The following is a 26,418-nucleotide window of genomic DNA, read 5'->3' as shown; positions in this document are numbered from 1 at the left end:
GCAACCCCCTGGGGTGCAGTAAGTCAACAGAATTAAGGGGTGTGAAGTACAAGTACTAACCCCAAGGCTCCTGGAGTGCAGCCGTAACCCACTGCCGTATTCAGCAACAAGACTCACACAAATGAGTTTCTCCCTTTTAATCAGTCTTTTGTTAAAAATCCTACAACTGGTTTACATGATGCGGGTGAGTCTCTGATAAAATTGAACTGTTTTAATTTCAGGCTCACTACAGTAGGACCTGGGCACAATTAAATACACTAAAACCAAACTGATAGACCCTGCCTAAAGAGGCAATTAAGAAGACTGTCTGATCTTAGCATGGGAGGGAAAACCCAGTTTAAGGTGAGTTAAGTTGGCACTCACAGCCTCAACATGTGGAAGTGTTACTGAGTCTAAAGTTACATAGATGTAATGTCTAAATCTAACATGACTCAATCAACTTCATTGCAGAGGTTGCAATACAAAGTATGACTTTGTTGATAATAAGAGGGAGCATACTACAGTTTAAAGCACATGCATCAGAAGAAGCCTTGTAAGGCTTACATCCTTATGTTCATAACTCAGTCTTTTTTTTAGAAGTACATGAAGACAAACTTCAAGTTTAAAAAACAGAAGCCACCACACATATGTACGTACACGCACGCACGCACACACACACACACACACACACACACACACACACACACACACACACACAGACACACAGACACACAGACACACAGACACACACACACACAGACAAATCCTTTGGGAATTAGTTCAGTCCTTTCTATAGGAATGCACAAATTCTGATGTTATGGAACAAAATCCTCTTTACTGGGTATACAATTCGAGTCCTTCCAAATGGCCCTGTACGATAAAGAGCTCCCAAACTGACTGGGGGTGGGCAGAAGGGTCTGCCCAATGGGAAAGAGTCTCAACTGCACTGAGTGGTGGCTCGGATGGTGGTCATGATGGTGGAACTCGGCAGCAGGTAGGAACTTGAAAACTGGGTCAGAGTTCATAGTCAAACTTGTACTCCTGGGCCAAATAGATCCTGCGGAAAACGAGGGCAGCTAGGGCGAGGGAGAGCAGCACAATGAGAACAGCTGAGCCTGTGTGGCTGCCGTCCGGCTGCGCTGCTGCTGCTGGGAATGCCGGGAAAGTGGGCCGGCGGAGTGGCTGGTTTTGTTGGCGGTTCTGGTTCTGGGCACGGCGTTGCCGAGGGCTCAGGGGGCGGGAAGTGGGCGGGGCTGCTGGGACCGGAGCTGCTTCACCTGCAGGTGCCGGGGCTGTTTCAATCTGCCAGAAAAGGAGAAGAGGTGAGAAACTGAACACAAACACGCGCGCACGCACACATGCACACAACCCCTTATAATAGGAACGAGTACAGACAAAGTGGGAGCAAGTGATATAGACTGAGCAAGCATGAGAGAGAGATATGGAGATAGAGAAACTGAAAAAGAGAAGCTGTGTCCTTCAGAAGAGCAATGACTTGAAAGCAAGTACACAGAGGTGTATGTAGATGAATCGTTCACAGAGAAAATCACTTATTCGAAATCTAAATTCCACATTTTACTGAAATGAAGGGTACATGGTTACTGTACGTCAAGCCTCAGTGCTGAAAAGTGACAAAATTTCAGATTCTGGATGATTTTTCAAGTATCTCAATCTCTTCACTAAATAGTTTCATCTTGGATACAGGGTTTTTTTTATGTCAAAGTATCATGTCAAATGTCTACTGTGAATACATTTTTAAAGTTTCAATACAATAAGTTTAATAAAAATAATTAAATACAACAAGTTAAGTAAACCTTCCCTATTCACACAAAGTATGTCACTGGTTTTACAAATGTGTTGCAAACAAGTGACTGATTTGCAAACAAGCAAATAACATGCAGAAAATATTATACAGAGAACTGAAGTGAGTGAGCCACAGAGAGAGAGATTCAGATTAATCACACACACATACCTGAGAGATAAAGAGGGGAATTGTACAATACAGTGCACATAAAATGTTTCCAGACCATTTTGTGTTTTCCTCATTTTAGTACACTTCAGGGTAATTTAAAATAGACTGAGCTATTTTTTTTTCTTCTTCAGTCTACAAACAATGGCATCATTTTGGAATGTTTTGTAAAAACTGAAATACTTCATTTACGCAGGTGTTCAGCCCCTGCATTTAGTATTTGGTTAAAAGCAATGACAGTCACAGGTCATCTTGGGAATGATCATACAGGTCATCTTGGGAATGTTTCTCCCATTCTGCAGGTCAGAATGATTTAAGCACAGTCAAGTCAGAGGGGGAGTATCGGTGCACAGTTATCAACAGGTCTCTACGGAGCTGCTGTTTGCTTCAGGACTGGACTCTCAAGGAACCACTCCAGGACTTTCATATTTCCTCCACACCCCTACTGTGTTTTTTGGGCAGTGCTTTGGGTTTTTGTCTTGTTGAAATATAGACCTTCACCCTAGCCTGACATCTTGGGCACTCTGGAAAAGGTTTTCACTCCAGATTGCTCTATATATATTTCTGTAGCCTACCTACCCTCCATCATGACTAGTCTTCCACTTCCAGTCACAGAAAAACATCCCCACACCATGATGCTGCCCTCAATGTGTCTGACTATATAGATGGTATTTATGAGGTAATGTAGAGATGGAATTCCTGATGGTATTCAATGCTTGATTTCCTCCATACTTAGCACTGAGTTTAGTTACAAACATAAATATTTCAATCTTGGTTTTATCAGACCAGATAACTTTGCTTGTACAGGTTCCTCCAAACTCCAGGCAGGCTCTAATGTGTCTTTAATTGAAGAATAGCTTACATCTTGCCATTCCACCATAAAGGCCTGCCTTGTGGAGCTCTGATCTAATGACTGTCCTTCTGGAACGTTCTCCCATATCCACAAGGAAATTCAGGATCTCATCTTGGTTACTTATTTGACCTATACCCTTTGTTCTCAATTATTCAGTGTGAGTGTGCCTTTCCTTATTATGTCCAACCAATTCAGTTAGGCAAAGGTTGACTCCAATGAAGTTATAAAAGTATTTACATCAATAGAAGAAGAATGGTTAAATTATAAAGTGTCATTAAAAAAAGGTTTGAATACTTATGTAAAAGTGATTTTTCAGACATTGATTTTCAGTAAGTTTATCAAACATGCCAAAATAAAATTTATGCTTCGTCACTGTGGAGTACTGTGTGTAGTGGACTGAATCCATTTTAAGATGACTCTGAAACATACTAAAATGTGGAAAACTTGAAGAGGCCAGAAAAGTTCTGTATACAATGTACACATACTTAATTTCTTTCACCTGCCCATAAGACACACCTGCAAAACACACAGATAAAACCCCCATAAAATTTCTACCCCTCTCCTGCTCTCCATCTCTATTACACGGTTTGCATTCAGTCTTATTGGAAGCACATCCATTCTGCTCTACAGAGGATAGCATCGATTCCTTATTCATGAGGCCCAGTCCATTTACACTTTCTTCTTTCAAAGAACACAAGGACTAGGCTGGGGTGGGTAATGGTGCGGTGTGTCAAACAGCCCATAAGTATTGGAAACCCGTTCTGCTGGGCCAGTGTGTGGTAGAAGGGGTCAAGTCTTTAAGCATGAACCAGCCACACCCACACACTGATGATTAAACTGGAGCGGAGATGTCAGTTCATTGTGTTCAACTCAACTTTGCTGTTTATTAACAGGGTGGATGGCTATGCTAGACTGAGCTGCCAGAGCAGTGTCAGTGAAGAACAGTAAACAGGAAACAGAAGCGTATTAACCTATAGAAAAGGGGTGCATCACATGAAGAATAAACATATATTGCAATTATATTGACACACACTGTGACATTGTGATATGTTTTGCAGTATATTTTAAAACGTAGTGACCCTTTGATGTGATATTAAAGATTAAAAAAAAAAATCACACTGAAAGACTTCAAGAAGTAACATCGCACGCACACACACACACACACACACACACACACACACACACACACACACACTTCTGCTCTTGGTCAGTTAGAATTAGAGCAGGCACTAGTCTCTAGAGCCATTGCCAAATTCCCTTTCTCTGCTCTTGCCTTTCAGGGAAAGGTCTCTTGTGGCACATGGTGAGTACCACTCTGTCATCCCTACGCTCTCCCTCCCTCCCATTTCTCCATCAGAAGTTTATGCGGCCAGCGCCACAGATTAGAAGGCTACGAACTCCCAAACTCTTTCTACATTATGCTCTGTGGCACATGGTGCAATCCATCCACTGTGCATTAAAAAGGATAACACCACTGGATGTTAATTGTTTTTAACATCATTTACAGTGAAGGCACCCATAACCTTATCTTCCAAAGGCACAACCTAGCTTTGTTCAATTTATTAGCAAATTCCCAGTTGGGTACTAATGCCTTTTTTCAGCAAAAGGTTTAGCACAGAAAGCCTGATAGTGTTCTAAAGTTAGAAAGCCTTCATTTGGACAACATGTGTCAATGTCAGGTAAATTCTTATTGCTGTTTAAACAGGATGATCAGACTGGATTATGCAACGGATTATCTACATAGACAGCTAAAAATACACAGGTATTTTATATTGAAGAACAACCAATGAATAAAAAATAAATAAAATAAAAATCAACCATCCCCCCACACTCTCCATTAGTCTCGCTGTGTCACTTGTGCACTGGGTAGAGCATCCACGTGAGGGCAGAGAGGAGGGTATGATTCAATGTCCAGGCTATCTGTTATATAAAACAATAAGAGAATGACTGCTAATGTTAGCAATAGTGCAGTGTTTTCTCTCTCCATCTCTCTCTCTCTGTAGTGCAGACTGACCTCCAGCTGTGCACACACTGTCTGCTCAGCCACTCACAATCAACTCTTTAATTTAATGAGTCTGTAAAAATGCAGGTGAGGAGGAGGGTAGTGTGTGGAGTGAGGCGCGCGTGATCTTGCCACGGCTGAGCGGGAATCTCCCGCTGTTCTGAGGAAGAAATGAGTAATCCTGAGACTGCAGGAGCACTGTAGGGTACTGCTACACAAAACACTTCACAGGCTGAGGGTGTATGTTTGTGTATGTATGTGTGTCTTATACCAAAGAGTTTCTATTGTGAGAAGTACATGATAAAATATGAGTGCTGGATGTTGAAATTGTCTGCGTGTGTGCGCGTACTTTGGGCAGTGTATGCACAGTGATATGAGCGCACATAATGAATAATGCAGTCTTTGTCTGATAGATTTTTAATCCAAAGCCTTTGCTAGCTTTTGCATGCAGAGATTGTCTGGACTCACCTGTTCGGCCTGGGCTACCCTCTCTTCGTTTTGGCCCCCTGATGTGGAGCTCTCCTCTCCATCATTCTGCCGATCAGTCTCTGATGCTTTATCCCTACTGGCCCCAGATGTGCTCGACTCAGCCTGCACAAACACAGTACACACACACACACACATATATATATATATATATATATATATATATATATATATATATATATATATATATATATATAAATCTTTCCATATCCATTCCTCTCTGTTTCTAAAAAAGAGAATCCCATTACTGTCTTTCTCCCTGTTTAGATTCTGAGTAATAGCAGTGGGGTGGTGAGGGTGGAGATGGGTTACTGATGACAATGATGACAGGGGAGGTGCTAATCTGTGTGATGTGGGAAAGGCCATACAGATATTAGTGTGTGTCTGTGTGTGTGGTGTGAGAGAGTGATTGTATGTGTTAATTAGCGAGTTAGGAGTGAGTCAATGTGTGTTCAGTGATCAGGAGTGAATTGGAGTGCATCAGCATGCATTTGTGTGTTGTGCATGGCTAGTGGTTTTGCATGTTTTTTTGGAGAGTGGAGGTCTGTACCTTAAAGTTGATTTGCTGGGCTAATTGCTGAGCCTGGGGGTCAGCAGGTCGATGGTCACTGTTAGGAGAGAGTGCCAGCAAGGCCGTCCGCATGGAGCAGCCACACATCTCACAGCAGAAGTCCTGAGACCTGACACACACACACACATATAAATATAAATATACACACACACACACACACACACACACACACACCAACCCACTCACAAGAGAACACCTTTTGCAAACATTTTGCATTTTGTGATTGAATCCACAGACATTCAGATTACAGAAATGAGAGCACCTAGACTTGCTGAGCCACTGTGTTCAGTTTCATCCACCCAAACGCTCAAAGCCTGCTGATAGGATTAACCAAAAGGGCAGGCTTCTAAAAGAGGTAGGCTTGGGGAAATCTGGAGCTACATCAATAGAAGTACTGTCATCAGTCATCAATAAGAAGCCAACTTCAAACTCTCAGCATTTTGCATCAAAGGCCCTCTAAATTACTCCACACACATTATTTGGGATGGAACGCAAGTTAGTTATCTGTCCCAAAGAGACAGCATCTCTCTTCTACCAGGACAGAAAGGCTTAAAGGTTGTTGAATCATCTAGCTAAACAAACATCAGTATGAATAGCAATATAACCATGTGTAAATTTGTGTGCAATGACATAAATGCTACATCTTCCACAGCAAGACAGGTTTCAAAGAATGTAGGCAGCAATAAGAATAAGAGAATGAACACAGTATGAGCAACATTGAAACAAGCAATGTAATGGGGCCTGAACATCTTCAACACATCTACACTTCAACTTTCACATGTACCACCTATAAAGATACAGGTGGCCACTTACAGGACAGGGAAATCAAATATAGCGCTTAGTGGATTTTTTTAATCCTATGACTAACCAGTCCAATGACTAATGGTCATTTGCCAACATAGGCTTGTTAGCTTGCATCCAAATAAAGTTATATCAGCTGTTATGTGTACTTGATGATAAAAAAGCAAATTTGTACACAGTAGGCCAAATGTTATATATTATTTAAAATGCTAAATATGTAATAATTTAAACTAAATTTTACTGGCTTTGTCTGTCATTTCAACATTTTGTACATTTTGAAAAGAAAATCAAAATGAGATTATAGAATAAAGAAATTAATAATTTAAACACACTTTAATTATAACACACTCTCATGAAGTCTATAGTTATGCTGATATTACCCTTCACTGTAAGGTAATGGCATGGCCTTTAAGACCAGAATAGTTATTTCTCCCCCAAGGAAAAATGGAAAGGTCAGGTCAATAAGGCTATGTTAAGAACTGGGAAGAAAGATGGCCCCAGACTGAAAGCTTGGAGCACAATTTCAAGATGCTCCATGGCAGGAACAATGATGCAGGCAGGATCTCTTGGTGCATCTGGCAACTGGACCGAAGAAACAATCTGAAGTCATTTTCGCACAAACTACATGATGGTATCATGAGGCCATTGGGAGCATACCATTCTGAGTTAACCCCCGTCCTAGTGAAGGTAATGGGTGTGATCCTGAATGAAAGGTGGATTTGTGACAGACACATGGCATGTGTGACGCATGCAGGCTCCAAAAAGGAGAGGACAGTGTGACAGAGATAGTAAATAGGTGTTCTGGTTGAAAGATTTGAATATTGATCCCTTTTTGACATTTTGGTGTTTCTAAAAGTATCTTTCTCATGACAGGGAGATAGCATAGGGAATGCCAGCTTGGATTTGTTTGTGCCCAGTGTCTTAGATTGATCTGTGCATATTTCCATCTGGGAGTACATTTGGATTTATTTAATTATCCAATAGTGGTCCATTTCATGTAATTTATCTCTAAACCATCTTGACTGAAAGCACTGAATTCTATAGATTTGTTCTATAACTTCAGTAATTGTGCAGTGTTAAAGGTGGTTAAGAGTCTATACAAGAGATAATGTAAAAGGAGTTTAAGCAGAATCAGATCCAGCCCATGGTCCACTGGCCCAGAAGAACTTTTATAACCTCAGAGGTTTTATGTTGCACGGTGACAGTGGAAGCTTGCTATCTAGAATACTGTGAGACTCGTGTTTCTGAGCTCTGACTGTTCAAAAGCCTCAGTGAAGCTTGTAGTAAGCCAAACCCATTCCAGGATGAAGACCTTCCTCATGAAGACAAAAAAAGCCTTATAAGAAAGGTTGTGTGACTGGTGGGAATAAAAGCAATGGGATTTTACTGTGATTAAATTAATATTCCCTGTATTTTGGGGCTGTCTTTAAATAGCTTCACTTCACTCATAAGCATCGTGGACTAGATAATCAAAAAACCCATCTGGATTTCACTGTTACTGCCAAAGACACATTAGTCTCTTTGGCTTCAGTATCCAGAGATGAATAATCTTTCACTAAGATGTCACTACTGGCAACTGTCTGAGTGGTGCCACACTCCATAACTAGAAGCACAAAGGCAGGAACCAAGTAGGAAATATCCACTATTTTTCAGACACATAAGGACCTTCATACTTAGAGATATTATGGTCAAAAACATGTATGTATGTGTGTGTGTGTGTGTGTGTGTGTTTCTTTATTTAAACAGGGTGGTTTTCCAATCGCCCCATCATATCCAATCTCCATGTGTTAATTGGATGTCTTTGCATTGAAGACCTCCATCTTTTAAGTGTTAATAGCTAAACTGACTGTCTTCTGTCATTGGTCCAAACTTTTAACTATAGCTCCTTTTGAAAAATAATTTAAAATACTGCATGCCCACACATGCTGGCTCAGAAACACTCTTCGATAATGACTTCCCAAATCTCTAGACACTGATCATGGCACCCGATGCACCATGACAAGCCAACGGGCCAAGATATGGGTTGAGCTGCATCTAATAATGTGCACGTTCACTGCAGTGCACAGCGGACACGCGTCAAGGTCTCTAGCTGTGGTTTCAATTCTCCTCTTCTCTCCCGGGGCTAAAAAGCTGGCAGTTTTGGAGGCTCTCGGTTTTCCTGGTAAAAGTAAATTCAGCCAATCGTTCTAATCACCAGTTCTGTTTGTTCCAGAAGAAAGCTCTGCAGAGGATGATGGGAGATTAATGACGCAGGAGATCCAATGTGTGCGCACACAGCTGAGATATGTATATATAAATAAAGGGGGGGAAAAAAAAAACACTTTAAACTGCTCGTCTCAGATGCTAAAATAAGATAGTTTAATGCATCAAATAGTCAGTCCCAATTAAAGCTTTTACTTGTTTTTGATTAAAGATCAGATAAATGCGGTATTTATGTGGTGTACAGTGTATGATGTTCAGCAGACAGGAGGGGAAGATTAGAGAAAAAGAGAGATCGAGAGAGAGAGAAAGAGTCAGAGATGGAGAGAAAGAGCAAAAGAAAGGGAAGGGGGGAGAGTGAAGGAAAGAGAGAGAGTGCACTTTACAATTGTTCTAGGGCTAAACAAGCCAGTAACTATGAACCCTTGTCACTTCCACACAACTGCCTCGGAGGCTGGAAGCATTTATTTATTTTAAAGAGCATAAGCTTACGACAGTGTAGAGGGATTACAGTGTAGGTCATCTGATTTGCTTAGATACTGGATCACTATAATATCTTACTGTAATCATTTTATAATAAAAAAAAAAAATCTCTTACACAGTAACAGCAGCTCACATATGTTCACTCTCAGACTCAGGATCCATTCAAAGTTCAGTGTATGTTCACGTTTCAAGGTTTTGCAAGAACCCTTTAAACCCTGGGGCTCACATGGAGACCAGAACCGCCATTTCCCTCAGTGCGGAACGCTCCAGCTGAGCCACTGAGCTTCCTGCCACCGCAGTAAGGGTAGGGACGGTTCTGTCTGGCCAACAGAGGGATGAATGGCCATATCCTTGTGCAGCAGGTGAGCATTCATCACAGTGGTACTGCGCCTACCTCGCATCAATCTGGCAAGCAGAGCACAGCCCTGGGGCGATCAATCAATTTTTTAACACCTAGCTAAGCATATTGGAGAACTGGGGGAGTTTCTGAGATAACATGAATTGTCCAAAGATGCTGGAAGAATTCAAGCATTTAAATAAAGTCATGTGACTGGACCTCACGAGATTTGCAGCTTCTGGGTAATAAACCCTCGAGGCTGTGAAGGCCTAAAGGAAGGTTCATGACATGAGGACTGCACCCAGAACCACACGCTACATGCCATAAATGGTGCCAGTGTACGAGTGTGTGCTGTTTATGATTCAATGACTGTTTCAAATATCTTTGAAAACTACCAGATCAGTACACAGCATGGGAGGTGTAACCTTTATGAGGAAAACAGCAAAATCATTGGCAGGAAATCTGAATGGCTTACTATTTTGACATACTGTTTAGTATTGTAGTGTGTGGTTTTTGAAGGCAGCCTAGGACTTTTCCGGCTGTCTGCGCCACTTCTACAAATCAGACGGAATCAGTGCCGTGAGGGTACACCCACAACTGTCACTTATTATGGCAGCAGCTGTGCGGGGAGGCCTGTTCTTATCCGTTTCAGCTGCTAGTCCACACTGCTTTTATGCCACACTTCAGCTCAAAGAAGCATTTTCTAGTTATTATTCTCAGTTCTGGTCATGACAGTAAAAGTTTCTTTAAAACAAACTGAATTGAAGTGAACAGGGGGTAGGGTGGCTTATTTTCCCAGAGGCGTCAAAGTGGTAGGGATGTTTTAAAAATGTAACATGCAAAGCAATTCTGCATGAATTAGAGAGCATTCAGGATAGGCTGGGGAGAGAATGAGAAAGAAGGAGGCTCAAAGACAAGTGAGTAAAGAGTGAAACGGAGGCAAGTGGAAAAAGAGAAAACAGGGAGGGCAGACTTTAATCTGAATTGTCTTACTTTTTGGCGAGAGCTCTTCTTTCCTCAGGGGTGTAATCAAGTGATCCTATCGCTCCCTCTCCTTTAGTTGGCATGAAACCTATAATCGCTATTAATGCTGTCCGGACTGTAACACAAACACACACACACACACACACACACACACACACACACACACACACACACACACACACGAGTCATGACACGTGGTTCAAAAGAGATCTGCCATACCGCATTACACAACTGTGGAACAGGATGATGTCCGTCACGGACAGCAGTACACACTGTGGCGCTTAGCACCCTGGTTTAGTGTGTGCGCGCGTGTATTACATAACACCATGTAATGCCTTGTCCACCGCATCTAAAGGAGGACTTGTACTGCAGGCAGCTATATGGCTGGGTGGCGAACAAAGACTGTAGTGTTACAGTTTAAAGAGGGACCACAAACAGAGTCTAGCGAAATATGGGGTGATGCTCCGCAAATGGTCCAAGCCAAAGCCGGATTTATCCCCGCGCTGATGGAAAACACAACCACGTCGTCAAACAAGGCCGTTGGTATTTCTTCCCAGTACCAATTAAATCCCACATTCTTGAATGTGTCTGCTCTAATACGCATAATTAAATGCACAAAGGGCTCGATAATTAGGGTTGGATGAGAGGAGAACAATGACGCAAACAAGCTCATGGTAGTCATCACCCAAGGGCTGGATTCCACAAAGCCCAGACATCAAAACATTTGACAGCAAGCACAGGGGGGGTTTGATAAGAAATGGTGCCAATACAGGTCATGAATACAGTGCTCAGCAGTGCAGAGGTGTGCCCCGTCACTGCAGTAAAAGACCCACTGACTGGACAGAAACATGCGTGGGTGTGGTTGTCCCCTGACATAAGCGACACAGCAGCAAGCTTGAGTTTTCAATTGCTAATGGAAAATGAAGGCATTTTTCAGAATTGTGAATTTGGGATCAATCGACTGATCGATCGATCGATCTATCCATCCATATGAATGAATATATGAATGAATTAATGATCGGTAATGATAAGATCATTCAAGATTACTCAAACTATTTCCAGATAATGTTTTATCAATTCTAAATAACTATCACTGCATTTGTAATTTGCTTCTTTCAAGAAATAAATACTTCTAGGAAGTAAAACTATATGCCAACAGGGTAAGAAGTTTTCATTTGATAAAATATCTAGAAACAGGTTAAATAAAATTTAAATCAGAAATATAGCAGGTGAAATAAGTTTTGAACACGTCATCAATTTACTAAATAAATATATTTCTAAAAGGTGCTATTGACATGAAATTCTCACCAGATGTCGGTAACAACCCATCCAATCTACATATGCAAAGAAATCAAACCATAGATGTCCATAAATTAAATTAAGTTATGTGTAATAATGAGAAATGACTCAGGGAAAAAGTATTGAACACACTTACTGAAATTTATTTAATACTTCGTATAAAAGCCTTTGTTAGTGATAACAGTTTCAAGACGCCTCCTAGTCGCATGCATTGCTCAGGTGTGATTTTGGCCCATTCTTCCACACAAACACTCTTCAAATCCTGAAGGCTCCTTCTATGAACTCTGAACTTCTTTCCATAGATTTTCAATTGGATTTACAGAACCACGGAACCTGCAGTTTCCTTGGCTGTGTGTTTGGGATCATTGTCTTGCTGTAATGTCCACCCTCGTTTCATCTTCATCATCCTGGTAGATGGCAGATTTTCAAGAATGTCTCGGTACATTTGTCCATTCATCGAAGTGTGCCAATGCCATATGCTGGAAAACAGCCCCACACTGTGATTTTCTCACCTCTAAACTTCGCTGTTGGTATGGTGTTTTTGGGGTGCTATACAGTGCCTTTTGACCTCCAAACATGTTGTATGTTATGGCATCCAAAGAGTTCAATTCTGGTCTCATCTGACCAGACTATATTCTCCCAGTATTTGACAGGCTTGTCTAAATGTTGTTGAGCAAAATTTAAATGTGCATCAACATGTTTTTGCTTCAGCAATGGAGTCTTGCATGGTGAGCGTGCATACAGGCCATGGAGGTTGAGTGTATTGCTTATTGTTGTCTTTGAAACAATTGTACCTGCTGATTGCAGGTCTTTCTGTAGCTCTCCAGAAGTGGACCTTGGCTCTTGGACAACTCTTCTAATAATTCTCTTCACTCGTCTGGCTGGAATCTTGTGGGGAGCTCCTGGTTGTGGTTGGTTTATGGTGAAATGATGTTCTTTCTACTTCTGGATTATGGCCCCAACAGTGTTCACTGGAACCTTCAGTAGTTTAGAAATTCTTCTGTAACCAATACCATCGGTATGTTTTGCAACAATAATGTTGCGAAGGTCTTGAGAAAGCTCACTGGTTTTACCCATCATGAGATGTTTCTTGTGTGGCACCTTGGTAATGAGACACCTTTTTATAGGTCATCAGTTGAACCAGCTGATATTAATTTGCACTAAGTGGCAGGACTGCGTTCTAATTACTGATAGATTTCAGATGGTGCCATGACTTTCCATGGCTTTTGACACCTCTTTCTTCATGTGTTCAATACTTTTTTTCCCCTGAGTCATTTCTCATTACACATAATTTATGGACAACTATGGTTTGATTTCTTTGCATGTATGGATTGGATGGGTTGTTACCGACATCTGATGAGAATTTCATGTCAATAGCACCTTTAGAAATATATTTACTTAGTAAATCGGTGACGTGTTCAATACTTATTTCACCCGCTGTATATAGTGCCTTGAATATGTTTTCACTTGCTGAGACAACATTTGATTTGTTTAAGGAGAAATACTGTTATCAGTGGGGGAACAATGTTGAGTGAATGGATATAGAAATTTCCAGTGGATACATTCATGTGCTTAGAATGAAGCCAAAATGTAAAAATAGCACTGAACCAATCACTGTTCATTCTAACTGGTGCCAACTTTGCAAATCTCTCTCTACAGCTGCTCTTGTAGGTGGTATAAAGAGGCAGCATAAACTGGAGGGTAGAGGGAAAAAGAGAGCCAAGTCAGACGTCCCACGAGTCATTTTAGAACACAAGGCACTGACATAAAACTTTGAATACAGTACCATAAAACAACAACAACAAAATAAATAATTAAAAAAACAAAAAAACAAAACAAAAACAACCCCCACAGCTTTTAGATGCCAAGGCTACAAAGCACACAAAGAACACTCAGAGAGATTTCAAACATAAGGTGTTAAAAAATACAGCTCCATGTACTGTATTCAAAGGCCTTTCCAAGTCTTTAAATCCACTTTCGAGGTTGATTTTCTAACTCTGAAAAATACAGCTGCGAGTGGTGGATAATAATAATATATTATTATATAAACCCTCCAATAATGCAAGAGGATCCTAAGGGACAGAAGCCCTTTTAGACATGCTGGGGTTTAAAATATAAATCTGTTTGCATAATTAAACACAGGCCTTTCTCAAAAAAAAAAAAAGGATGTGAAACACATACAAGAATATTGTGTGGATGCAAAATGCTTAATGCAGAAATTCTGCTACTGACTGTAGTCTGGCGTCCATACTTAGAAGGCAGGATGCAGGTTTACTGCATAAGGACCAACATGCTGAGAAGGTTAGGGGAGTGTGTGGGTGCAGGGACAGGGAGACATTCTACGAGCAGAGAGGGACGCCTGTCCTGTCCCACGTCTCTCCTGGGCTCCTTCAGTCTAATCAATTACGAGCAAGGAGAAAATGTGCTAATAGAACAATGTGGAAGACGCCCATGCCTGAGGACATTAGCATGCCGACTTCATTTAAATTTAAATGAACCCCTTAATCCCTCATTTGCTCTCTCCCTCTCTTTCATGTACCAGCCGAGCATGGAGAGCTAGCATTATGTTTAGTCAGGCTGTTGGTGCTAGCCCAGAGTGAGTGTGCGTGTGTGTGTGCGCGCACGTGTGTGTTTTGCCAGGGGGATACCCACTGCTCCAGGAGGGCTGCCAGGTCTCAGGGTGATGGCCAGATATGCTCAGACAGATCTTTTTCCCGACTTCAAACCTCCCATTGGGCTGAAAGGGAATTCAGCACTGATTAGAAACATGGCAACCTGTCACAGCAAAACAGAATAAAGGATGTGGAATGATTAGGGGAAAATTAAGATGGAAATCGGATTGATGGTGAAGGGCAAGGAAAGCAGACACTGATGTCTGAAAATCAAGAGGACTAGACAGAAGAGGCAACATAAACTGCCTAAAATGCTGGAAGGATTCAAGCATTCACGCAAAGCACAAGACAGAAGAGTGAGGCAGAAGCCCAAATGAAATAGTGAGGCAGAGGACCAGAAGAAAGAGGACCAGACAGAGGAATGAACAGAACAATAGGCTCATCCTTGACAAATGCAAAATCTATAAACCAAGCAGAATGAAACAAACAACAATGTAGTCTAATGAAAGAACTACCCCTATACACAGGTAGTAAATTTAACTGCATGAACGACTCTGGTACTGTGTATGCTCCTCTAAAGAAGCCCTACTGACTGTCAGAAAGGAACATGGGCCTCCCCACAGACAAATTCACATTCTGGGGTGCAAAACTTAAAATAGCTTCAGATCTCTCATCATGTCAGGCAGTTGCAGCCAGGGCTTTGAGGTCTTCATGTCCTCTTCATCTAATGTTGCCTACTGTCCCAGAGAGGGCAAAAATCGGGAATGGGAGAGGCAAGAGAAAGTCATACAAAAATGGTGTGTATGGGGTAATCGACACAAGAGGTTTTGGTATTACTATCTTTCATGATTTAATAATTAAATAAGAAGGGCAGCACTAAAGCTATTTCAGTGACAACAGCGTACTCTTTGGAGAATTTTAGTTTTACTCTAAACATGAGTGACTGAACTACACCCCAGATCCATGAAGCAGCTAATAAGAACCTAAGACTTCTGGAATTTATAGAGATTACTGTGCCTCTGATATCACTGTGTATTCATAAGATTTGTTAATTTCTCTGAAAACATGCAAACGCCTCAACATGAAGTGGCAGGTTTTGAGGTAAGCTGTTCCTTTCAGGTTGGGAACTGGTCCCTGGGGAGTGAAACGACTTACAGTGAGGAGGATGATGCTGGGGGGCTTCATCGGGTACTCGGGGGGGAGAACGATGCGGCCGTGGTAGATCCCACCATCGAAGTCTGAGTCTGGAGGCCCGCGAACAGAAAAGTGCCACTCAAAGAGGTTGTCCTGAAGGGTGATACAGACATGAGCAATCAGCATCTGACATTACCACATGACGATCTGTTAACATGTAATGCTATGGAACACTCAGGAGGATTGAGAAGTTTTCTATATTTCAAACATGTTCTTAAATGGTTGTTCAACCTAACCATTAAGGAATAAAGGACACATTCTTGTATGCAGACAACTTTAACAGGCTTATTACATTTACAGCATCAACCAGTCTGAAGATATTTGCTGGATGCAATGCCACCCTGACTTGACAGAATGACAGTGACCATTTTAGTAAAGGTTGTGCCCAACCGAATGTAAACTGATCCATGTTAATTTACTGTCATTTGTTCTTACATTCTGCCATAAAATCAACATTGTTTTTCAACTTTACAAAGGACTGACTACAATTTATTAATGTTTTAATGTTTCCCATTTATTCAGAATAAACCCTGTTTGTCAGGCAGGCTGAATGTCTGTCACCATGCTCATATGTGCAGTGTCTGTGCTGCTGGTGAGAAACAGCCAGACTGGGATTCATGTGAGACTCACCTCCAAAGGCTGGGCGTGGTAGTGCTCTGTGGGCTCTCGGAGTTCAGCCGCCTCCTTCATCAGCCTCTTCACAGCTGCCAAACAGAAAAACACCCACATCAAGCCAAATGAGCTCCTCCGCTGTCCCAACAGCAAACTGACTGCTTGTAAGCTTAGATTTATGCTCAAAAGATTTACATTCTACACTTGTCAATTCATTTATTGGCTGTTATATTTAACAGGAATCATGTGCTTACAATTGTTCCATATTTACTGATTTTGAACTGAAGATGATCTGTTCAGAAGTATTTACTTTTTTGCAGTTCAACTGCTGATTTATTCTGTTTATCTCTGCAGAACTGTGGTAAGCTGAGCAGAAAAGCAGAAGCTGTGGTGACAGCAGAGCATCAAAGCATGAAGAGAGGAAAACACAGCCACACACACACACACACACACACACACACACACACACACACACACACACACACACACACACACACACACACACACACACTCTCATGGGTGCTCATGCACACGCGCGCGCACACATACACAAACACATGCAAACTGCACTGTTCATAGATTAATCCACCTGGGGCCACTCTGTACAGAGGCACAGAGGACACAGCGTCCTGACTAGCATTCGGCCTAAGCAGGAAAGTGTGACGGAAGCACTGGAAAGACAGACCACTGATGCTTTTCCAACTGTCAAAGCCTTGGATACTTTTATCACATTTCTCAAGGGAAAAAGCTTGCTAGTGAAAAGCTGGCCAGTTAGAAGTCTTCCTGTCCTAAAAATGAACAATCCCGGTACTGTCACAAACACTTTAAGCATTTAAAAACAAAAAGGAGAAGCTGCAACAGTAGTATAGTAGTGAAATGTGGGAAGATGCGAACAAAATAACAGCAACTGGATACTGATACAATTACAGAGTGCAACATGGAGCACAGATACAGACCAAAATTTGCATCTGTCTGAGTCCCTCAAAGGAACAAGACATGGTTTGCTAGTTTCCAAATGAATGAGTCCTGTGGTGTAGGATCGTGATAGATGTATGAACGTGCTTGATTTAATGATGTCTGAGGTAACTACTTTACAAGCCTGGGTATTACAACAGCAAGTTTTGCCTGTTCACAAAACCCATTTAAGTCAGATTGACACCCCTGCTTGCCTCGTACAAAGCAGGTTGTAACCAACATCAGTCATTAAACTCCCCATTACACAACAGCCCATCCCACCTGCTTCACCCCCTCCCCCTCTCTGTAGAAGGGTACAGTAGACGAGGGGCTTAAAAGTGCACACTCGTCTTTTCCTTTAACAACAGGGACTACAGCTATAACTGAAATTGGAAAATAATTGACAAAGTGGAACAAACTTGTTATCACAATGAAATTGCTTCTCGAATTAAACTGAATTATGAACAGGGAAAATGCAACAGAAGTGAATTCAGAAGACACAGAGAGAGAGAGAGGAACAGACCAAGAGAGGGTGGGAGTGTGGGACAGATTGAAGGCAAGAGGGTAAGAGAAAGAAAGAGATGAGACAGAAATACAGAAAAAGTGGTGAGAGAAAGAAATAGACTGCCGCCTGCCAGTCAGAAAAGAAGAGTAAAGCAACTAAAAAGCCAAAAAGTAGGAATACATATGTTTTATGTTTTATATAAAACACGCCTAGAATCCGTATAGCCAGTGTGTCCAGCGGTTGGTAATGGGGGGTTGACGCTGCACATTCCCAACTTCAAAGAGAACATACTGGAATAGCGAGTGACATTTGCAGTTCTGTTCTTGGATCCAACCTGAAACATTGCCGTGCTGCAAGGCGGGAGCGTTGTTGGCCATAAAGACCAACAGCGCTCCCCGGCACCGACATGAACGAGTCTGGGAAGGCCTGCTAAAATCATCAGACGACTCCTTGATTCTTGCTGCTATGCATTCACACTTCACAGCGTGGAAGCTGTTTTCATTGTCACAGTGTGAGCGTTGTGCGGCAATTAAAACGGAGCAACGCACTCACGCATTCTCCGGGGACTACGCTTACACGCCACGGGTAGCGGGATATTAATGACAAATTACGAAACGTGTTCCGCAAAAGTCGCGTCGAGGCACGCTCGCGTTAATGAAGAAGTAAAATTGCGCCCTAATTACCGCGCTTAGATCGCTCAGAAAATGAAAAAGAGAAGTGAAACGCTTGAAATAGAAGCGATGCACAGCTGCGATCCGCAGTTTTCACTGCTGAGAACTTTCCGCTGTTTCGGACAGTCTGTAACCGCTGACACAGGCGGGGCGGCTGTTATAAATGGGCTAACTAGTGAGGCTAAGTAATAGCCAGCAGAATAATCTATCATATTTTTTATATATCGTATTATTTGCTGTTAGGAAATGCCTTGAAGCAGGTTATTTTGGATTCATGGGCACCCAAGAACAATAACACCACCTAAAGGTCATACCAAAATGATGAATTAGCCATAACGGGCTGATTTGATCTAGCCCCGAGCTGTAGCCTATCTGACAAGCGTGTTGGACGTATTACACATGAAATGCCCCCTTAATTAGATATAGATTTGGTCCATTTTTTGGCCTTCCACCTTCCCGCCGTCTGCATTCAGTAGTCTATTCTTTGAAGTAGACAGGCCTTTAAAAAGAAACACAATGACTATAACAATGTTGGAAGTTAGAGAAAATACATGGACGACCATAGCAGTGAGCACGTGGTAGCCGTTTTTCAGTTTGTTCACGCCCAGAAAGGATGGCAAATTCTTAACTAGGTAGCTAATGTATTTCGTGTAGGCTATCATTAATAAATAGCTGAATGATACAGAACACTGGGAATGATCGCAATGTATTGATTAATAAGGCTTAATTAGTGAGCAATAAGTAATGTATAAATTAACATGCCCCTGTGACGGAGCCACTTGTCCTAGCCAGGCCGCCCCCCCCCAAAAAAATGGTGCGATTCTTCTCAAAATCCAACTCAGATTATGATGGAATAACCTGGGGCGCAAAAATAATCCGGCTCCCAAAGCAAAGGCTAGAGTCTTATCGCGTTATCCGCGTTTGACAGAAATCAGAAATGATTAGGAAGTACGTCTTTCCCCTGGCTTTTCACCCGTTATTACTGAGTGACGGCGGCGATGAAGCAATAATTTGTCGAGAAGACGATAAAAATAGACGTGTCGCTCCTTATCCGGATCTGTCAGTTTAAAAAGAATGTCACGGGGACGGTCTACTCGCCTGTTTATTCACTTTTGTGTCAGGTGTTTGTATCAGAAATCGTTAGGTTCCGGTGAGATTTTGTTATCTCACCAGATTTTGTTCACTGGTGAATTTGTCATTATAATCTGAATAAATGTGTAATTAATATTCGAGTACATAAAGCATTTTTGGAACGGCCCGTGGGAATAGGCAAGCGCAGAGTTTAACTGAAGCTGTCGCAATATGCCGTTGGTGACCCCAAGATTATCATATTCATATCATTTTTAAAAACAAAAATCCAGTCTACGTTGTACGAACTCCAACATTGTTATAGCTCATTGTTTTTTTCTATTCCAATGAAACGCGGAAACGCATTCTCAAGATATTGTTTGATTACTTCTTGTGATTACCAACACCGAATCTCAGGCAATTCCACTGTCATTATAAGCAGTACAGTGTTAATTTAAAACTGGAATCTTTCAAACCGCAATAAGACCAGTTCTGAGTGCGCCTTGATAAGGAATGAACAACACAGGACACGCCACCACCCTCAGTGGCGCTCGTTGGTCCGTAGTGTTGAGTAAATATGCCTGGGGGAAATGACCATAATTAATTTGTACCGCATAGCTGAAGCCATCAGTTCAGTTACGCTGCTCAATGTATTAAAACTGCTGAATTTAATATTATAGTTTGGTATATGTAGCTGACTTCTGTCATATTCAGCCTCTGAAGAAATCCACCCGTGCACTTCAATCCCATTCCCGTGGAATTAACTGCAATTTGGAGTTTCATGTTATCTATGTAATATGGAACCCAAGTATCCATTTTACTTTATGATATTCAAGCTAATACCATCCACCAATAACCAATTTGTGTATTTATTTGGACTCTGGGTATTTTGTTGTTTTCTTGTTTTTAAAAAAAAATTTTTTTAGGCACATCAGTTATGAGGTGTGCTTTTCTTGTGGAGCAGTGGAGCAATTTATCATAGCCTATCCTCACTCTAGAAAGAATGAGCATCCTCTGTGCTGGCACACTGGATCAGTTTGGCCTGCGAGCTATGACATCCATGTCCACACACACTGGACTGCAAGAAAGAGAAGAAGACAGGGAGAAAGAGGACCGGAGGAGATCAGGTCCTCCAGGCTCTGAAGCACAGCAGGAGTCTCTCACAGATGCAGTCACATGTACAAGGCATGCTGGGTAATGAGCACAGAGAGACAATCTTGAAGGCCTTTGATCAGGAGAGGAGAAGATGGAGAGAGGGAAGGAAGGGGAGGGAGCGAGAGAAAGAGAGCAAGCGAGAGAGAGAGAGAGAGAAAAAAAAAGATTGCAGAGAGAGAAGGCAGACAGAGACAGGATCATCTGGAGTCGTGTTAAGTGGAGTGCATAACAGAGGCTGCCAATGGCTCTGTGGGAACTCATCCAGACACCAGCATGGATGCCTGGGCATGCCCAGTGCTGGTCTTCGAGCTCCTTGGACCAGCCTTGCCCAGACAAAGGCCAGAGAGGAGTCTCGCTCCAGGACAGCAGAGAAGTTGGAGAAACTTGAGACAACCCTGCTTAAAAGTGACCATACAGTTGCCATCACATGAACTTGGCATCCCAAGCAGTTGTTACTGAACCATATATATTAGGCTATGATATGTTGCAGAAAAATTCAGCATCATGCACCATGTGGTAAACTAAATGTGGATAAAACAAAGGTCGTGTATATATAGAAAGTAGGATAAGAATTGCTTCAATGTGTGTCAGAGTTTTTTTTTAGGGTGATAAACATGCAGCAAAAATGTAGGACTACAATGTGGGACTGTGCAATGTGGCATGCTGTTGTAGCACTCTGAATTCATTATGAAGCCATACTAATATCTCACTCAGCTAGGAACCTTTTCTTAAAAGCATGCCATTTAATCATCATACTCTAAAAACAAAATGAGAGGTGAGAAGACAGAGAGAGAGAGCGACACACACACACATTAAATATTTGAGCATGTGGGAGCTCTAAATCGGCTTGGTCTTGAAGCACCCTCACGCCTCCATGTCCTCTACTTCCTTGTCTTTCTTACCTTCCATATGTTTGTGTTTGCTGAGCTAGAGGCTTAAAAAGGACCATGAAAGAGAGAGCGAGAGCATTCCCTCCTCTTCCTGTGATCCTCCTAGCAGCACTGCTTTTTTTCTCCCATGCCCGAGTGGCTCGGCTCTGCCTGCTTAGGCCGCTTCACTCGTGGGTCAGCCCCCCCCCCACCTTTTAGTCTCAACACAACTCCATCTTAATGGCTCCCGTGCAGTGGCGGTAATGCAGCCAAACACATTGAAAAAACAGCCTGCCTAACAAGAAGCTGTTGCAAGCTTCGTTTCTATTAGGAGATACCAGTCTACGCCCTGATACTGCACCTGCAAGGGCCTAACCTGAATCTGTGGTTTCTTTCTAATTAGGTTAATCTCAATCTTTTTGGCACACACTGTAAATATGCAGAGCAAGTACGCTGAATAGTTTCCAAGCTCAGTAAATGACAAGCGCAGTAAATTTATTTAGCCACAGTTCCTCCCCTTGCAAATGTAAGATGACTAAACCTCAAGTCGGATAAAGTTTATATAAATTTACTCCACCTTCAGAAAGCTGAAGCCCCTACCATGCACTCTGCTTTCTCACTCTCTTTGAGTCTAACTAACCTAACTAACTATCTTGCAAGTTAAAGTTCTCTAGCGAGAAAAAACCTTGTACAGTATAACTTGCATTTTTGGGATAGCTCTGCTTAAGGCCTATATAAAACTGTGCCATCAAACTGAAATGTTGATTGCATAATTTCTACACATAGATCAATATACTGAAGTAACAGATTCTATGCAGATCTAATTTGATTTTATAGATTGTACTCTCACACACACATCAAGGCATCTCAGTGACACCTTTATATTCACCTCTGTTTGAGTAGCATAGTAGGCTGCAAGTCTGTGACAGCGATATGTCAATCAACTGTGGTTTGGTTGGTTTTTTTGAGCAGTGATTCATCATATTTCTGCTGGGGTTTTTTTTGCATGAAAATGAATGTTTGCTGAATGTTTAACAATCATTTTGTATGATACAAACATTTTCAATACTCTATATATTCCCTGAGTCTTTAACAATTCCTAGATTAAATGTAGCCTTTCCTCTCATTACTGAAATGTAACACCTCTCTATGAAGAGCTCGGTCTAATTACTCATACTGGAAGTATTAAAATGTGATGAAGCCAAACTGTCTGTGTGAGGCATTCCCAGAAAATTCCACAAGGTGACACTTGGACAGAAAGAGAGAAGCCCAGTCACCAATGGCTTGGGATGGGGGTGTCTGAAACTGCTCTCCCCACCCCCTGTCTCAGTGATACTGTCTCTACAAATAGCACAATCCAATCTGACTACAAAGTTCCTGCCTGCTTATTCTCCTGCCTGTATATTCTCTACTCCCCCCCCCCCCCCATTCATTCCCTCTCTGTGCCAACACCATCTGTCAAGAAATGGTGACATGTTTAGGTTCCACCTGCAGTTTGGCCCCTGGCTCAGGCGGTGGACAGGGTGCTTGGATGCTCACTGACCCCTAGGGGAACAAGCCATCCATGAAATCACCTTACATATCACTCACGCTCCAAGGACAGAAGTGGTTAATTTACAGGTGTGCTAAAACACGGCAGCCCTCAGCCCTATGCACATCCTCATATACTGAATGACACCATTACAGTGTGCTGTAGCAACCTTTGTCCCCCTCCAGTGGGCAGGAGCAGGCCGCCCAAGATGGTGAACAACAATGTGTTAACTTCATTGGCAACAACATACATGTTTTGATGTTGTTACTCCAGGGAAGCTATCATAATTTTAAAATTTACCTGAGCATGATTCGATCTGATTAACTGAATATGTAAAAAGAGAAAAGGGGATGTGACATAACCGTTTTAAGATGCGCTGAGAAACTAATTGTTATTTCTGAACTGTTATTTCTGAGCTCAGTTTGTTGCAAAGGAATAAGTGAGATGAGTGATATAGAGAAGAGCATGTAAAATGCCAAGTACATCTGTGTAATAGTATTAACAGGGCTACATAAGTGATCTTCAGCTGAGTCATATTGTGAAACATCTGCACAAGTCACTAAAGTAGGAAGTTAGAAGAATGTGATATGCAAATAAAGGCAGTTGAACGATCTTGTAAATATTCTGCACATTCAGTACCTGCTTCCTGTTTGCACTTTATAACCAGCCAAATAATCACAGAACTTCCTGGTGGCAGCACCAGGTCTCGTAGAGACTTGTTGTTAAGCAATCAACACAGGCCTTAGTTCATGCTTCAATGACACAGGACATGTGGGCGATTTAAAAAACACCTATCTAGCTACCTTTTCGCGCAATTTTAAGAGGGCTCATTTCAGATTTGTACGTATTCAGATTAGCCAATCCGAAGATCTCAGCGATTTACAGGGACAACCCAGAGGTGAACTAAACACTAAAAAAGACTTGGAAAAACATATTTTGTATTTTCACTGATAAGTACAAGTGAGCCACAACAAAGGAACACCCCGGAACTCTAATTTCATTGGATTTTTATCCACAGTGCTTTGTTTACAAACACGAATTAGGTCGACAATTCACGAAATAAAAAAACACGACACAATCGACAGTTCACGGACCGGTCTGAGAAGTTAGGCACCTGTTTCTAGAAAAGACCATAGAGAAATAATACGGAGCTGCACGACAACATGATTTAAACTGTAGTTTCCATGTTACCCAAGAATTTCAAAATTCAAATTATACTAGACAAAAACATGAAACAGCGAAATAGCAATAATTCTTATTAGGTTATGATTAAAATGTGCGTAGCAAATCGTATTAACCTAGCTAACTATACAGCGTTATACAAGCTATTCACACCGGCAACCTAGCTTGTTAAATCACACCGATATAACTAGATTAGCTAGATAACTGTCAAAAAGGTCAGCATTTTCAGAAGTATAAAACCATCATTTAGTTTGTCCAACATCACAGCTGACCACAGCTACAGCTAACTAAGATAGTCAGCTAGGTTAGCGTTAGATATCCAACAGATACATTCAGGAAACGTTAACCTAGCTAGCTATAAGATATAGGTTAGCTACCTAGATGTCTTATACTGTGTACCGTAACGTTAATTACTAAAACATTAACTTTGGCTACCGAATTAGACAGTTATCTAACGCTCGAATATGTTAACTGCATATCTGGATGCTTTGTATAATTCAAACTAGCTTGCACCGACGGGAGTGAGGGGCTAGTTAGCTTAGCTAGCTAAACAAACAATAGCACAAACTGTATAATTTAGCTTGCTAGGTTAGCTAACGTTGAAACCGGAAAGTCTGGATTGTTTACTACAACGCGTATTATCAAATGGCATTTCATACTCCGTAACAATCTTTTTGGCTACCTGGACTCTTGAGGTTGTATTTGTTCTCCATCTCGATGAGGTATTTTGCTTCCTTTCTGCCTAGACACAGCCAGCCAGCTTTCAACTGCTGTTGTTAAAAATTTGTCAGACGAATGGCCTGTTAACCTAGCTAGAGGTCGGTTTTCCGTCTACTCTTTCAGCTAACTTGAGCTCTTGTCATGTCCTATCGTCGTATCGGTTTGCAAAATCTGACGTGGCAAAGTTTGTTTTCCTAGTTTCGAGCGGCAGCATTAAATTACAGACTGATTTCAGAAAGTCTCGCAAAACGAAAGCAACAGCTCATCAATTTTTGAATAATAAAACTTTATTTGAAAGCGTTATAATATAAACGTTATTCGGGAACGATATGTGTTCACTTATGTAACTAATTATATCAAAGTTAGGATGGCTACTTTTATAACCCCTAATAGGAGGACGGGTAACACTACTGTTACCAACTTAGTGACTTTGTAGTATATTTAGCGCCTTTTCAGAGCTCTTAGGGACTTTTTAAAAAGGCACCTAGCTAATGTCCGTAGTGATTTCTGCGTCTACTGTGTTCAGAAAGTGTCGGAGAAGCGTTCGCACGGCAGACATTGTTTGTGTGCGCGGCTTTATCCTGAGTGGCAGCTCAGCCGTGGCAGCTCAGCCGTGGCCTTTACATACCGTTATCTATCTGTTAATCATTCTCATATGTTTCCATCATTTTGTATTTGTGGCACTGTATTTGTTTTCCGAATTATCAGATAAAATGTATTCTACTTCATTACGTGCATTCTATTAAATTAGCACTTTGTTATAGTTACAATTCCAGTATTTTAATCAGCATGAACATACCGTTATTTTGAAAAAAGTAAATTTCTTTTGTCAGACAATATCGCGGTTATCTGAATTTTAGCAGTGTAGAGCAGCAGCTCTCAAATGACTGATGGTTAACATGTTAATAGGCCGCGTTTCAGCCACTATTTCACGTCCCGTTGTGTGACAAAAGAGACAGAAAATTATGTAGACTAAATCAGAACAGCATTATTTTGATTTCGTATTAAAATATACTGTATTTTAATAAGAGCTGACACCATCTGATATTAGGCAGCATGCAAATCCGATGCGAAAACCTCACAAATATGCTAATCAGCTGTAATGATGTAGGCTACTCTGGAGACATTTAGCCGCTTTGCGATACGACTTTAGCTACTTTCTATTAAAGGTAATTACCAACATTGACCACTGCACGCAAAATTAAAACCCATAATCTAGCTATCTTGCTAAGAGACCTGATCAATTTGATCTAGAAATCTGCAATATGAATCAATGTTTTACTCAGCAAACTCCATCTTCTTGCAGTGTTTAAGTCTGGCATAGTGTACAGAAGGTATTGAAATTAGTTTTTCCTATTCTTTGTAAGGAAAGGATGTGCTGA

The 26,418-nt window shown here is 41.5% G+C and overlaps 1 protein-coding gene across 3 annotated transcripts; it reads right to left on the bottom strand.

Annotated features, from left to right (window-relative positions):
- Positions 1-122: 122 nt before the first annotated feature.
- Positions 123-25,309, bottom strand: ube2j1 (ubiquitin-conjugating enzyme E2, J1). Of its 3 annotated transcripts, XR_014116576.1 has the most exons (9): positions 24,999-25,309; positions 16,400-16,473; positions 15,731-15,862; positions 14,616-14,700; positions 10,674-10,779; positions 5,840-5,969; positions 5,272-5,394; positions 4,816-4,963; positions 1,540-4,721 (listed from the first exon to the last, which is right to left on the bottom strand). XR_014116576.1 is itself a non-coding variant. In XM_035529213.2 (8 exons), exons 1-8 carry the CDS (start codon positions 25,027-25,029, stop codon positions 994-996), a joined length of 969 nt encoding a protein of 322 aa, XP_035385106.1. In that variant the 5' UTR covers positions 25,030-25,305; the 3' UTR covers positions 123-993. The 3 variants fall into 3 exon arrangements, 2 of the variants coding, with proteins under 2 accessions (XP_035385106.1, XP_081551671.1); XM_035529213.2 differs by lacking the exons at positions 1,540-4,721; positions 4,816-4,963 and adding an exon at positions 123-1,281 and having other exon boundaries at positions 24,999-25,305; XM_081695545.1 differs by lacking the exon at positions 1,540-4,721 and having other exon boundaries at positions 4,755-4,963.
- Positions 25,310-26,418: the final 1,109 nt, after the last annotated feature.

The sequence above is a fragment of the Electrophorus electricus genome, chromosome 2 (assembly GCF_041902795.1).
Source record: "Electrophorus electricus isolate QZ-2024a chromosome 2, ASM4190279v1, whole genome shotgun sequence".
Lineage (NCBI taxonomy): Eukaryota > Metazoa > Chordata > Actinopteri > Gymnotiformes > Gymnotidae > Electrophorus > Electrophorus electricus.
This window is presented reverse-complemented; position numbering and strand designations above follow the sequence as displayed.